Here is a 15,971-nt window from a genome sequence, read left to right on the forward strand (position 1 = left end):
AGAAACTTTTCGTCATTCTTAATCAAGTTTACTTTATGTTGCTTCGATTGTATGTTGAGATTTTGCTTTTTATGTAGCTAATTTTTAAATCCTCAGCAACCATGGTAAATTTTTTTGTTATTCTAGGAGCTCATTCTTGTCAACATATTTTTGTGGTGCTGATCACATTACCTATTAATTTTGGAAAATGATGCAGTAACTCTTCCCATTGAATGGACCTTCATATCCTGCATATGCATACATAGGCACGCCTACCTCCCTTTCTACCTGTCTTGAATGTTTGAGGTTTATCAGGTGTTGTATTGATCTACATTATAGTAAGCAGGACATGTCTCACTACCAAGGGGATGAAATGGGATGGCTGATGAGTACAAAGTGGGTAATGTGGATGATGACATGGATGAAAAATCTCACAGAAGAGGCATGGGAGACTTAGATTCTGACGATGAAGAATATGGCCAGTTGGTATGCTTATCTTCTTAAAAGATGGTCCTATATTGCTAGCTGCTATAATTGCCTCTGAAACAAATTTAAAAAAGGCTTTCTACTACTTAGTTCAATTTGATCCATCTTTAGCGGTTTAGATCCGTTGTTTTCTTTTCCTATCTCTTTGTTTCTTAATCAATAGCATCAATAATTTTAGCTCGTTCTTTTATCCAATATGGTAATATTTGTGTAACTCAGTAAAGCAAGGTTTCTATTTTGATACAGAATAGTAAGGTGACAGACACTTCATCTGCACAAGCAAGGAAAGGAACAGATATACAAGGAATACCCTGGGATAGGCTAAGCATAACAAGGGAAAAGTATAGACAAACTAGATTAGAACAATATAAGAATTATGAGAAGTTTCCTGGAGAAGCATCTGAAAAGGTATATATTTTTATATATCTGTATATTCATTTTTGTATTATTTCATTCTCACCTTTTCTTTGAATTTAGTTATTTCCCTTTTTTTATATCTAGGATTGTAAACCAACCAAGAAAGGAGGATTGTATTATGAGTTCTGGCATAATACAAGATCTGTGAAATCAACTATTCTTTATTTTCAGGTAAGCGGTGACAACTTATTTTTGGTTTCATATCAATGGTTTCTAAATTAGGTTAGTTTCATTTAACATTTGAAATCTCTTCAAAATTCTGGAAGTAGTCATCAGGATGAAGGGTTAAGTTTGTATGTTCTAGATGAGGGTGCATATAATTGGTGCCATTTTTGGTGATTTGCTCTTCATAGGTGAGAGGACATGCTTGATCCCATTGTTATGATCCCAGATTGGACATGTGATTTTTTTTTTCTTTTAAGTTTTTTTCTGAAACAATGCTTGTTGAAATTCTGTTAGATTTTTATTTTTATTTTGCCAATATATTATTGCCTTCCAATCTATGTGGTAGTTACCTCAATTTAATGAATGTACTCTAATGCCATGTAACTTCATCTGAAATTCACTTATATGATCCTCACCAAGATCATGATCCCTTTGGAATTTTGGTGCAGTGGCAATCAGAAGGTTAACATGATATTTAGGTTTTGTGAAAGTAATGGTTCATACTTCAGAATTTTTTTTTTTCCTTGATAAGAGAAAATAATGGTCTAGATAGGGGGTAAGCCTCACGCGGAGGTAGGGCTGCATACATTTGGCCATCTCTAGATCCTACAATGGTGGGAGCCTTGTGCATTGGGCTGCCTCTATTTAGAAAACAATAGTTCTGATATGCTATTCAATTCTGTGCTCTGGGAAATGAATAATTGACTTCCTTTTCTGTTTCTTTTCCTCCTTGCAGGTTAGGAACTTGGTCTGGGCTACATTGAGGCATAATGTCTACCTTATGTCACACTTTTCAGTCATTCATCAATTAGCATTAAGTTATGAGAAGTCTGAAGTTCTAAATGTTTCAGGGCATGTGGCACCATGTGAGGTGCATACTTTTTTGCCTATAATTTTGTTAAATATTTTTTTTGAACTATGGTTTGCTATACCGTCCATACTGATGTGCCGTACCAACCCATACCGACACTACCGTACCATGCTGAACCATATACCGATACTATAATAGGATTTTACCGGTATGAGGTCTGGTATCGAGATGGGGAACCTTGCTTTGAACATTTTTATTTATTTCCAATTACTATAAAGTTTTTCTCTGATCGTTTTGTATGTAGGATTGTTATATGTGTGAGTTCTGTTTTGTTACAGTAACACCCAGATAATTTATGGAAGGATTTTCTCAAATTCAAGTTAGTATTAGCTGTAAAGGATAAGTTACTTCTTGTCGGTGGATTTCAGGGGGAACTTATTTGTAAGGTAATTTTCATCACTTGACTCAGATTACCTTAGAAGGCTTTACAAGAGCTTAGAATGACACAGGAATTTCCTAATATTGTGTGTGGATCTGCCAAGCTGCGCTATTGTCTTTAGCATGTAATATCGATGCTCACCATTTATCTAGTTATTTTTTCTATGATTGATCGGTGGCAATCATTTTTTGAAACGACATTTTTTCACCTCTAGTTAAACTTTCATGTTTCTCTGCTGCATGTAGTGAAAATTGTCAATCATTTTTAATTTATATTTATCTGAATAAAGCACATTATCTGCTCTCAAGGAGAATAATATCTCCAAGGCTCTTTTACATAACAAATAATGAGTTTTTTTAGCTGATGCCAAATTATCTGATGAATAGTTTTTTGGCTGAGATATTTTCTCAAGTTTCAATGGTAAAGCTGTTTAAACCTATTATCATAAAGTTGCAAATATTTGTAACTGTCTGAGCTGTAGACTACAGCCCTGATCAGTTCTTAGACTTTCTCACATTTGAGGTTTTGATTGCCATCCTGCTACTATCAGACCAAAATACAAAATGATCATCTGATTAGTTTGTGGTCCAGTCCAAAATCTGGATATATGCAAATATGCATCTTTACGAAAACCTATTTCATTAAGTTGTGAAGTTTTTGACTTCTGTCATCACCACGGGAAGGTCATAAACCTGTGTCGTGTTAATATATAAATTCTGTCCTTTGCATCTAAGCCAGCTTTAAATCTCTTTTGAATGCTACTACAATTGCAGCATGTCTGATTGAAGAATTTACTTATTCACTTTGTGATATCTCCATGCCAGAGACAAAGGATGGGAGTGCCACTGGCACATGGTGCGCCCATAGTGGCTGGCATGGCAGCATGCCACGTCCCATGCTGAAGCAAATAGAAGGACTTAAAAACCTTTTTTAATTAGGAAAAAAAAATATAATATATATCCTTCCAACCTAGTACTAGGTGCCAGTACTAGCCCAACATGTTATGTGCCAGCTTGTAAAACCATGACGTAGACATGGATGGAACATAAGGATACACTTAATGCTATTGCCTTCTGAAACATCAGTGCATTGCATTACATAGATGATAAAATATTTAGGGGGTGTTTGGTTCGTAACCGAAATCGGAATGGGAATGGAAATCGGAATGGTTTGGAATTGGAATTGGAATCACCAAATCCTCCGAAGCATTTAGTTCGTGATCGGAATCAGAATTGAAATCGAAATTAGAATGGAAATTTGAATCCATAGAGGAGAGTAGGGATTGAGTTCTATATAAATTGAGCCATTCCCATTCCATCCTGCAATCGGAATCGAAATCGGAATTGGACTCCTCCCAACCAAATGGTTGGAATGGAAGTCACCCATTCCGATTCCAGACCCCCACTTTCCCTAATCAAACACCCCCTTAGTTGATTGACAGTAAAGATTAAAAATGATCTTTTCCCCTTATTTGCTTTTGGAAAATGTATTTGTTTACTCATGCTATGTTACTGACATGGGAAAGTGTAGTATTTGGAATGACCTGGGGTAAGCTTTTGTTTGCGGACAACTTATGATGGCAATGCTCTGACAGTTCTAGGTGACTTATCATTCTTTGCATTCTGTTTGCTATTTTTCCTTCAGAGTACTTCAGTGGCTCGTCCATCTTCAAACTTTTCAGTGGTGCTCTTCACTTGATGGCTTCAAACAATGACTGTGGAGTTAGAGACTTTGACATGGAGAAGCTTCAGCTTTCCAACCATTTCCATTTTGAGCGGCTAGTGAATGTAAGCCATAGATGTGCTATTTTTCCTTGATGTGTATACTTGGTTACAAGTGGCAGTCTAGGTAAAAGAACCTCATTGTTAGTTTTGATTTGAATGCTTTGGTCTTTTTTTTTACATAAAAAAAGAAGTTAGAAGGGGATCAACTTCTGCTTTGGAAAATTAATAAAAATGGATGATCAAACAAATGCATAGAAGTAATGGACAATGCGAGTGAAGAAGAAATGGCAATTCTGAGTCTTGTGACTTTACAGGATCTTGATCTGGATTGCTCTCAAATCTGAAGCGTGGAAACAATGTACTTTTATTTTCTAATTAATGGTTGTGGAGCATATCTCTGGAATTTGTCCTTATTCCTGCAATTGTTTTTTCCAGCGTACGCACTCTGTCCTGATAGAAAGCTTCTTGTCATTGAGGGAGACGACCCTCAGGAATTGCTGGTTGATGCTGAATGTGGAAAGGTAATTGGCTTGTTTGTGTTTCTTCGGTCTCGATCACCATTACCAGTGGAGAGATGCGAACTTTAAAAATTGTATCTGCTGACGCATAGGTTCTTACAGACTATCCAGGGTTGCATGGACACTAGGACTACTCATTTGCCTCAGCATGGAGCCCAGATGGTCGAACATTTGCCACTGGTAACCAGGATAAGACTTGCTGGATTTGGGATGTCCGGAACCTCGCCAAATCAGTGACCGTCTTGAGAGGAAATCTTGGAGCCATAAGATCAATCCACTTCACCTCCGGTTCATGGCAATGGCTGAGCCAGCAGACTTTGTTCGCATCTTTGACGTGGGAAGTAGGTACAACAAGCAACAGGAATTGGATTTCTTTGGTGAGATATCAGGCATGTCATTTAGCCCTGACACGGAGGCTTTCTTTGTTGTATGGGACCGCACATATGGTGGCCTCCTTCAGTACGATCGCTGCCGAAAGTATTCATACCTCGACTCACTGTTTTGAGGTAGTCATCGCTCTTCTGCCGCACATCTTGGGGCTTCATCTACTTTGATGCGCTGTACCGGACATTGAAAACTGGAAATGACTTCCATCTCCCAGGGGTATGTTTTGGTTAGCCATTGAAGAAATATATATTTTTTATTTTTAAAAAAATAAAAATTAAAAAATAATATTTGATATCATCATGAAAAAAAAAAAAAAAATAATTATTTTATATACAAAATAAAAAATTTTTGCTTTCCAAAACTTATTTTTCTATTTTTTTTGCTTCCGCACATCTAAAATGCCAAAATAAAAAGTAAAGAGCCCAAATTTTTCTCTGAGTTCTTTACTTCTCCACCTCCTTCTCCCTTCCTTCTTGAACTCTCGTTCTTCGTCGAGCTCTTCATCTGTCATCTTCAAATCTTGCTTTTTGCTTTATAGTAACGTAGTTACCAAATATATTTTTTATTTTTTTTATTTTTATTTAATAGTAAAAATAAAAAAAATAAAAAATATTTTTTAAAAATTAAAAATTAAAAATAAAAAAATACAACCAAATGCACTCTAAGTTTATGGTTCATGAATGTTTCCATGTTTTGGTCCAATAAAAATGGACTCCTGATGGAGTGTATAAAGAAGGGTTGTACAGTTGCTTGAAAGAGTGCACCGGTGAGGATTGAGGTGTTTGTATGGAGCTTTCACTGTGTGCAAAGGACTGTCAGTTTTAATTTAGCAGACTAGCTTGATACTGATGTAATCTTGGTTCTTTGGTAATATTTTGTTGTCCAACTGTTTGTCCTAAGCTATTGTGCCTGTTGCCTGTCTGTAATCTTCATCTGTGCCTGGCCTTGTGGATAAAACACGGCGATGGATTTGACCCTTGCTGAACGGCTTGGAAGGTTGAGGCAGCGATGTAGCAGAAAATGTGATCGGATAGTTAATGAAAAGTATCATGAGCATGGTTAGTCAGAGGAAACTGAATTTTGGAATGAAAATAGAGATGAATAATTTTTATTCTAATAATTTAATTAGAGAGAATTTTATTTGTATTTTGATTTTATAAGACAATAAAAATATCTCAATTTTGTAAAATCTAATTATTATTTTTTTTAATATTTAAATTTTATTTTGATTCTGGACCAAAATCAAACATGCTAGAAGATGTGGCCATTCCGAATCCAACCACAAATTAGATGCACCCTACTTTTATGAACACATGTTTCCACATTTGACAGAAAGTGATTTTCTTATGAGATTGATGTGGAGCTCATTTTCTAATTATGGCTCTGATTGTTAGTTTACAAAGAGAACCTCCAGCAACTACGTGTTGACAAAACCATGATTTTGATGAGGGTCATTATAGCTGCCGTCATGTGTTTATGATTAATACCTATATGTACTTATCGATGTATTTCTGCTAAACAAAATTTGTTCTTGGGAAGTGGCATAATTAAGTAATGGCTGTTCTCTTATGAGTGCTATATAACACTCTTATAAAGGATGCCGCTGTCACAAAAACGTTGGTCCGTTTCATGACGCTGCCTCCTTTTGGGCCTTCTGCTGTTAATTCAGGAATCTAAAACAGCCTCCTATGGCAGTCGCCGTCCGGCATGCTGGTGTACATTTAGGCGCTGTCCGCTGAACGTACCTCACACACTGCCGGCGATGCAAGCTGAGGACATGAAGGTCAAAAGGGATGTCATCGGGGGTACTTTCGGTAGAAGAATACTCTGGAAGACGCTTCTTTTGACAGCGAGTTGTTGTTCGAAGCTTCCTGCGGTCGGTCGACGCCGGTAGAGAAGTGCCACGTCAAATTGTTGCAAGAGAATATTGGCGGGCAGGTACGAGACAGAACTCCTTCGGATGGACGCTAAGAAGAAGCCCCAGAGGCAGACCCAAAGTCGATTATTTGCTGGTGTTTTCTATTTGGAGTTGCGGGATCCTCAGTTATGAGACTGAGTTTGCTTTTAGGTTCGCTTCACAAGTATAGTACTTTTTTTAAAGAAAAATAAGGTCCGTCACCCTTATCTCCACTTCGGTCACGGTCACGGTCACGTGACATCTAGCTGGATGTCTCCGCGCATCGGGAGATTTGGATCCCGTCACCGATGGCAGAGATTTCGTACTAGTGCCCGTCTTTTTTTTTTTTTTTTGGTAAATTGTCCTAACGCCCGTCTGGAAATTAAAGGTCCTCTTGCGTGGGAAGGCTTCTAAGCACACCAAGAGGGATTCTAATCATGGATGGAAATTCTAATCATTTTTATGTGGATACGTATGAGCAAACATAAATACATGTTGTAAAATAAAAATATTTGTAATTTGTTAAGAGTTGGAGAAAGCAATCCTTGGAGGTATGGTGGAAGTAACAATGTCATGGCAATGGCTAGTTATATAATTTATCATACAATATTTTTTTTTGTATATACGCTCGTAGGCCTTCAAAATTTTTAATTGATTACAAATTTGTTGAGAAAAATGATAATATATTTTATAAAATAAATAATTATCGATGAACCTATAAGTATGGGTCATATAATAAAGTTTTTTTTTTTTTTTTTGATGAAGAAGTTTTTGTATAATTTTAGCATCTATCATTTGTATTAAACTTACACTGCCATCTTGTTTATATAAGCGGATATGATAGTCTAAAAAAAGTGATATTGGATGAATACATATCCATATATAATACCCATTTATGATTCATCAAAATGCTAGAATGATAAATAAAAATGTTGGACTTGGTTATCATAAAGCTTTTTGAAAGAAAAAAAAATATCGTAAGATAGAAATCTGCCTCTCCATCTCTTTCACGCACACAAACATACCATTAATAAGCAAAAATCCATCCTGATAACGATGATAGCTAATACGAAACTCTCTTAAAATATTATTTCTAGCTACCACCATCCATATTATCGGTGACAGGAGCAATAGAAGAACATATCAATTGTTTTCTGATATTTCTGTGTTACAATACACATTTTTCTTTTGAAATGCACAGCTTCACCCAGTGATATGTTATTCAAAGGCTGTCTGCATCCCATGTATTTCTCTGTCACAATCCTCATCTGCTCAGACTCTTCTTAGGCACAGATCGCAGTGCACGGGCTCATTCTGTGCGCGAATCTGAATGTCGGCAACCGTCTTGACGCGTTCATCGCCCACGGAACGCAGATAAGCAGCAGCGCGGAAATCCGTGTGCTTTCCCTCGGTGGTGACCGGATCCACGAATTCCTCATATAAATAGTCTCGCATTTCTTTTTTTCGTCCCTTCTTCGCAATCATACAGCCTGCGCTCTCTCTCTGTCTCCGTCTAGAGAGAGAGAGAGAGAGAGAGAGAGAGAGAGATCGCTTCCTCCAGCCTGTCATTCATATCGATCGAAATCTTCCCATTTGTAAGCAGATCTCTCCTTTTCATCATTGATTAGGCTCAGTTCTTGTAGTTTCGGATCGGTTGCTTTCACGCACCCGCTTTGTATGTTTTTCCTTTTTATGTTTTTTAATGATTTCCTATTCTAGATCAAAAGACGAGCTTATAGTTGGATTAGATTGCGATCGGGTTTTATGTGATGGAAACGATGTGGTTTTCATTCGGATCTTAATCGGATACTGCTGTTGATATCGGGAATCTAGGGTTTGGTTATTATATTCTTCTATTTTTGACTCTTATTTTTGGGATAGAATTCAGGACTCTAGTTTCTTTAAGGTTGATGTCGTTTGAAATACTTGATGATTTATTGATCCTTCTTTTTTGTGCACCTTTCTTCTTCTTCCTTTTCCTTTGATTTTAGTTGATCTAGCTCCTGTTTAATGGTATATTGGAAATCCTTTAGCCTTTCATTAGATATGTTGGATTTCCATTTGTTTCTAATATTTTATTTGGATCGTTAACATTTGCCCCTTTTGTTTCTTTTTCCAGGTCTCCTATATATTCCAGTGAAATTTAGAATGCATTCTCGAAGAAAAGCCCTTTAAGTTGATACTACATTTCTAGATTTTAGATGCTCAGCTTTGTCCTTTCTGAATTTTTTTATTTTTATTTTTATAGTATAACTTTGTGATGCTTTCAGAGTTGCTTGAATTTGAGTTCTGATTTTTTTCTTTTTAAGTCGTGATGATTATGTGTAATGCAAGTGTAGTGGAAAATTAATGAATGTTCGTTCCAAATCTAATGGTCTGTACATCCTGAAATGGTTTCAATATATTTACATGGAAAGAGTTGGAGATGACTGAGAAGGTTTAGAAAGAAAGGGGCTGATGTGGAGAATGTTATTTTTTGAAGTTTGATGGTGGTCTCACCCCCATTAATGACACAAGGGCAAATTTTCGTGATCTAAGGGAGACCAGATGCTCCATGTGGATAATCCAAAAGTGAAAAAAGGGAACATGTGCATAGAGCGATGGTAGTTAGAACATTGAGTTACATGTGATGCTTCTAATTGTATATGGTTAAAATCATGAATGAAATATTTAGCAGAAATGGTGAATGCAATAATGACGATGAAGATTTTTATGTCATGCGCCGCAAAGGCCAGTGATAGTCCTGATTATTTGATGTCTCGAATTTGGACCACATAGTTGGAAGAGGAAGGTGAGGCCAAGGAAGACCGGAATAGGGGACTAGGAAGACTTGAAAAAGTGTGATAAAATAACTATACTTAAACATCAACTCTAGATTAAATGACATGCCTCATACAAATGGTAGGCATCATATACAATGGACATGATCGGTTAATATGTAGTATGCTTAAATTCTGAATTTTGAGCAAACATTAGTTCCGCAATTATTTAGATTGTTCTTAGATTGATTTGGAATTTTAGCAGCTAATTGTTGTCGTAAATGTATTATTTAGTATGCGTCACTATTGTTAATGTTGTTTAAACCATTCAAACTGATATTTGTTCTTAATCGAAGATCAACTACTAAGTTATGATTAAGTGATCACTGCTTCTTGCATAGGTAACATGTCCAGGAAACATTTGAAATTTTGGTTTTGGGCATTTTTTTCATGTTGTATATCATGATGGACATTGTGGATCATTGATGTGGATATCTTACCATACACTGACTGTTGAGGTTAATGTTGCTGGTCATACCTTGCGAATGTTAAGCCCTCTGATATGCTTTACACACATATGTATCCGTATATCTTATTAGTGAAAAAAGTCTTTGTATGGTAATTTATGATTTTCTATAAGTGAACAAATTAGTGAGCTTTTAAAGTTTGGTAATCTTGTTCACAAAGCATGACGTAACTATTTTCTGCAAAGTACTATTTCTTTTCCTATTCTTTATGCAATGTGTGCATGCTCATGTTTTTCCGATATGTTGTGCTTGTACATGTGTGTTATCCATGCATGTATTTGCATGCAGTGAGTAAGAGGGAACCAACTATAGGTGGCATTTGGTGACTCTAATGGGATCACTATAGTGATCTTAGATCACTAGTGATCCTCATTCGGTGGTGAGTTGATCCTCAATGATCTAAGATCACTATGTTTGGTAGACTATGTTCTAGTAATTAAAGATCCTCGGTTATTCATGAGTAACCTGTTTGGTGAGTCATGAGAATCTAAGATCATTGATCATATAATACCAAAACTACCTTGATATATTCGATATTTTTTGCAGCCGGTAAACAAAACTGTCAAATAAATCATAGAAAAACAAAAATGAATGGCTAGCCGGTCCATGCCATTTATATGTAGAATTGTTTGGACAGATCCATTATAATTTTGGCATCAAAATTATTAATCCTATGACAATATGTTAATTATTATTATAGAATTAATATTTTCATTTATGCTTATATTATATTATTTAGTATTAATATATATATTTTGATAAGGAAAATAGGGAAATAGAAGTAATATATTGCATAATTTTATAATATCAATATAAATATAAATTATAATAATATATTTCTATTATAATTATGAAAGTATAATTGAATGATAATATGATAATAATATGTTATATATAATGAATACTATATATGTAATATCAATAGAATATAGTATATATAATATTGATATAATATATTAATGGTATATTGATATATCAATTTTTTTCTTTGTATTGAGGGGCATTTTTATCCCTAAATTTTGGCTCAAGATCACAGCTTGGGGTGATCCTGGAAACCTGTCTCGAAGGATGGATTTAAGGTCACTAGGTTGGGTTGTGCTTTTAGGAGTGGAGATGGTATGAAATACTATCATTTAGGATCACTAGGTGGGGCAACCAAACATGGTGATCTTGTTGCCTCCACCCACATCATCCTTGATCTTGGGGTTACTAACCCATCACAATCCCCTCCATAATGTTTGCCAAAGCTGGCAGGTCACATAGCTAGCTGATGTCTTCACTTAAGAAATGAGATAAATGGGCCAAACTGAAGGGCCATAAGGTAGATGATCTCGACTGAACCAAAAATTTCCAAGAACACTGATCATGTATGGTTGAAAGATCAAACTTCAAAGCTTCTAGTATCTCAACAACTTCCTTCTATTGATTAAGAAGGTGAATGAGTTGAATATTTAAATTACAGAAAATAACCATGTAGAATTACAGCAAACAACCATTTAAACTTTCGATCCTATCTCCTTTCCTGTGTACTTGCAATAGCGTGTGGCATATCATCTGCCAAATTGATTGTTTTATCTATAATGGTTTGCCATCTAATTTTATCATATATTGCTTCTTTTTGCAGTGTTCTTGAAATTTTGGGATCAAGGTTATCCATTGCATATTTTCTGGTATCTTCTTTAGGATAATAGTTTAAAGATGTTTTCCTTCTGCTTTCTTTTTGAATCAGGAGGTATTATGGCTAGCAAACGAATTCAAAAGGAACTTCTGGATTTGCAAAAAGATCCTCCAACATCGTGCAGTGCTGGACCTGTTGGGGAGGATCTATTCCATTGGCAGGCAACGATAATGGGTCCTGCTGACAGCCCTTATTCAGGAGGGGTCTTCTTCATTAAAATTCATTTCCCTCCGGACTATCCTTTCAAGCCTCCCAAGGTCAACTTCCAGACCAAGGTACAAGGGTTCTGGTGCCTTTATGTTTTTGCCTTTTCTGTTACCAGATTTTTATTTACTGTTGCTATATTCTGTTGGTATGCATGTGACTCATAAGATGATTTTGGAAGGTTATGATTGTGCAAATTGTTGTCTATGATTTTTATTTTTAAAATAAAATCTACAAGGTACTGCAATAACAAACTAATAAGATGGTTAAATATTTCCGACTTTTGGATTGAGATTGTTTCTTGCTATGAAATTGATTATCTTTGATAATTTGATAGCAATGACTTAGATGCCTAACTTTGCATATAAGTGATTGGAACTTTGTACGATGGTGCAGATGGCTGGAAATTTCTTGAGTAAAATTTACAAGTATTAATTTATCTGCCAGGGAGTTTGTTAAAGGGTAGTGTTTGCAAGTAGAAGTTGGTAATTACGTTGTAAACATATGACTGCATCTTGCTGCCAAATGATTTGACTTCTAGCGTGCTTTTAACTACTAATAGCTTGGAGAAGATTAATATCATTTTAGAAGCAATTTTGCTGTCTTCTTTGACAGCCTTTAGACAGAGTACTACTTTAAGTCAATTGTTTTGTTTAATTGCAGATGTAAATTAATGATGCTTTAATGTTTGATTTTGTTGGTTTAGAATCTATGGTGCTTGTATTTCATATACAGGTTCCATAGCTGTTTGTTTTGTAGAAGACTAACACCTTGGTGCATAAAATACAGAGCTGAAGCATATCAATATGTTATCTGTCAATGTTTTAAGAGATGCCTGCATTGGCTTCCTAGGCAGGCCTGTCTTGGTTCTTACCTTTATATTTTAACAGCTGAAGCATATCAATATGTTCTTGCGTTGAATGAGGATAAACCCAATACATGAATTAGTATCAAATGTTGTCAGGTTGATACTTCCCAATATCTTATAACATGTCTTATTCAACGTGATATATTTCAGTTTGGTTATGTTTCTTTAGATTCTCTTTGTAATTATTATTTTTCTAGTTTATTAATTTTGGGATGCTTCCTCAGAGTATGCTTGGTGCCTAGGTACGAGGTGGCCACCTAGCTGCCCTTTTGCTGCCTAGAGTCCTTTAAAACATTGCTAGCAGTGTTGTGTAGTTTTGTTTAAAAACACGCACATGCATGCACACATACATGCTTATTTGCTGGCTGATTGCTACTCAATTTACCATCCATGAAAGAGTTATGATATATAAATCTTACTTTATAGGTTTCAGCAAATTTAGTAGGACATCATGGTAAACAAATATTAAAACTTTGAATTTGATGGTCATTATACAATTATATGAGATTCTAGTTTTCCTTGTTACCTTCTACAACTAAATGTTAAGAGAAATTGTTCAGTCCGGTATCCTGATGAGAGAATCACCACTTATTGGATGGCTGTGATGGCTGATAGCCTGCATCAGGTGTTATCATATTCTCCTTTGATTACTTATTTCTCAACAGCATTCACTTGTTGTGGTGTATTTTGATAGAACAAATAACGATGATGCATGTCTTGCCACTTCTGACTTTCGGAATAACTTCTCTTTTGTTGATTATTGTTAGGTCCAAGTTTTCACTTTCAAAAAGGGATACTTAACAGTACTTAAAATCCGAGACCCTAAAGCTCTTTAGTGGTCACCATAAACATTTATAAGGTGCTTGCTTCTCAACATCACCAGGATTGTAGATGACCTATAGTTATCTTGATGATTAATTCACTGTATCATTATTAAATTGAGAAATTGATGATGCTAAGATGCTGACCTCAGAAAGTTTACCTGGGGCTCTGTATTGCATGAAATTAATATCTTTTCTGTTGTCTGCTAACTAGAATTATTGCATGTCAAAGACTTGATGCTGGGAGTTGGAATAACACTTTGGTCTTGGTTAACTTTGAAACAACCTCAAATGACTAATGTAACAAGATTACAGCAATAAGTGGCATACTCGAAGTCATGTTTGTGTGTGTTTTGCTTGTGATGAATCACAGTTTTCTAAGTTCATAAAAAATGGATTTTGTTCTTGATGATGAGGGAGTTTATAAAAATTTCTTAGTTAAACTATTGTCCATTTGATTGAGGAATAAACTGGACTTCAGCTACCAGATGGTAATCTTTGTTAAATTCTACCCACTTCCAGGGTATGGATGATATGTGCTAGCATGTCTGTATACATTATATTAGTACATGTTATCTGCTACCTGTTTGCATCTCTCTGAATTAAATATTCTGCATTCTTGATATTAAGATATTGACTTTCTGTATCGGACTGTGAAGGTTTATCACCCGAACATCAACTCCAATGGCAGCATCTGCCTTGACATCCTGAAGGAGCAGTGGAGCCCTGCCCTGACCATATCAAAGGTTCTCTTATCTATCTGCTCTCTCCTCACAGACCCCAATCCCGATGACCCTCTTGTCCCTGAGATTGCCCACATCTACAAGACACAGAGGTCCCGCTATGAGGAGACGGCCAGAGCATGGACCCAGAAGTATGCCATGGGCTGACATCCTCCAGTCTGGAAAGAAAATTGCGAGGTAAAAGAACATCATGTTGTGAGAACCAAGACAATCTAGTTTTTTATCTTATGATGTCTGAGATGGCTTTGCCAGATGAAAAGAAGTTTGGCATGGCATGCTTGTTTCTGTATATCACTGTGGAATTGGATCACTGTGACATATATGAATTTTGTGTTGGTTCTGTTATATACTTTCTTAGTACACCTGACATGTGGTGCAGGTATCTCTTTGCTTCAAAGCTTTATATCACACCTTTGAACTAGCTATTTTCATGACTCCAACTCTTTAGTCTTCTTGGTACTTCTTTCATTTTATTTGCTCTGATTTTGTAGATTGCGTTTGTTTGATTGATTATCTGTGCTTGTAAGTTATTGGATTACGATGAAATTTCTGTTTGTTTGAAGTAGATTGAGTTATAAGGTTTAGTTGAAATCTCTTTATCTACTGCTTAGAGGATGGGAATTCCAAGGGGTTTGTTTTGTATTTATTGTAGCTTCAATGAGGACATTGTTAAGAATCAAAGATTGTTACAGAGACATCAATGTAAATAACTGCAATCTTTTTAACTCTGCCCTCTCGATATAAGAAAAAAGAAGGTAATACAAATATTAAAGGATGTGGGAAGTGAACAAACATGGAAAAGAAAAAAAAGAAACGAAGGGTGGGGTAAAAGTTATGGAAAGATACCAATGATTGGCAATTATATTGGGTGCCGAATGTGAGGAAAGCTTTAAGGGAAGAAAACATTAAGAGGATCATATGAGAATGAGAGAAAAAATGAAGAGAAACAGTGCCTTGCAGTGATAGTTATAAAAAACGTCAGCAAGATAGTTATAAAATACGTGAACAAGGGTTTGTGACTGATGAAAGCTATCAAGATTCATAGCATGTGGGAGTCAGTGAAATATTCTTTAGGTTGAATATCTAACATTGTTTATCATTAACTGCAGCCTATAGAATTGTTGAATCGGAATTCATTCTGCCATTCATTCATCTGAAAGTGCGCAAAGTTGGTTTACTGAACATATTAGTGCTGTCGTGATGTCGTGCTATAATTTACCAAAGATTATAAAGGACTGGTATCTTGGGTTGTACAGTGCTCTTTTCTCCCTCTCTTAAAATGGTCAGTTAGCCAATCAAAGGGAATTAAATTACTAGTGGATGATAAAGAAACAAGCCCAAGTTACTCACTTGAATGGAATGGAACCAATCCCTCCTAGGCTTCTGAAGCTTTGTGTTGTATTTCAGCACTGTGCTCTCTGTGCTCGCCATGCTTCTGCCAATGTCTAATAATTCATGTAGAAAACTCTCATTGCTTGTAATTGTCGCTACCACTCATCTTGTCAGCTCATATCTCAAATCCTGGAGCATTAACATTCTCTTTGGATG

General features: G+C 35.9%; 1 protein-coding gene and 1 pseudogene across 2 annotated transcripts; both read left to right on the forward strand.

The window, feature by feature from the left end:
• Positions 1-328: 328 nt before the first annotated feature.
• LOC105050541 (uncharacterized WD repeat-containing protein C2A9.03-like) lies at positions 329-5,044 on the forward strand (annotated as a pseudogene).
• A 3,235-nt stretch (positions 5,045-8,279) lies between these two features.
• On the forward strand, positions 8,280-14,768 carry LOC105050540 (ubiquitin-conjugating enzyme E2 28). 2 transcript variants are annotated; one of them, XM_010930607.3, is made up of 4 exons: positions 8,326-8,418; positions 8,943-8,998; positions 11,839-12,062; positions 14,340-14,768. In XM_010930607.3, exons 3-4 carry the CDS (start codon positions 11,847-11,849, stop codon positions 14,568-14,570), a joined length of 447 nt encoding a protein of 148 aa, XP_010928909.1. In that variant the 5' UTR covers positions 8,326-8,418; positions 8,943-8,998; positions 11,839-11,846; the 3' UTR covers positions 14,571-14,768. The 2 variants fall into 2 exon arrangements, with proteins under 2 accessions (XP_010928908.1, XP_010928909.1); XM_010930606.4 differs by lacking the exon at positions 8,943-8,998 and having other exon boundaries at positions 8,280-8,418.
• Positions 14,769-15,971: the final 1,203 nt, after the last annotated feature.

This window comes from Elaeis guineensis, chromosome 8 (assembly GCF_000442705.2).
Source record: "Elaeis guineensis isolate ETL-2024a chromosome 8, EG11, whole genome shotgun sequence".
Classification (NCBI taxonomy): Eukaryota; Viridiplantae; Streptophyta; class Magnoliopsida; order Arecales; family Arecaceae; genus Elaeis; species Elaeis guineensis.

Excerpts from the sequence above, each read along its gene's own strand:
- LOC105050540 (XM_010930606.4), top strand. The coding sequence starts at position 11,847 with ATGGCTAGCAAACGAATTCAAAAGGAACTTCTGGATTTGCAAAAAGAT. Across the intron at positions 12,063-14,339 it reads AGGTCAACTTCCAGACCAAG|GTTTATCACCCGAACATCAA; the intron begins GTACAAGGGTTC and ends CGGACTGTGAAG.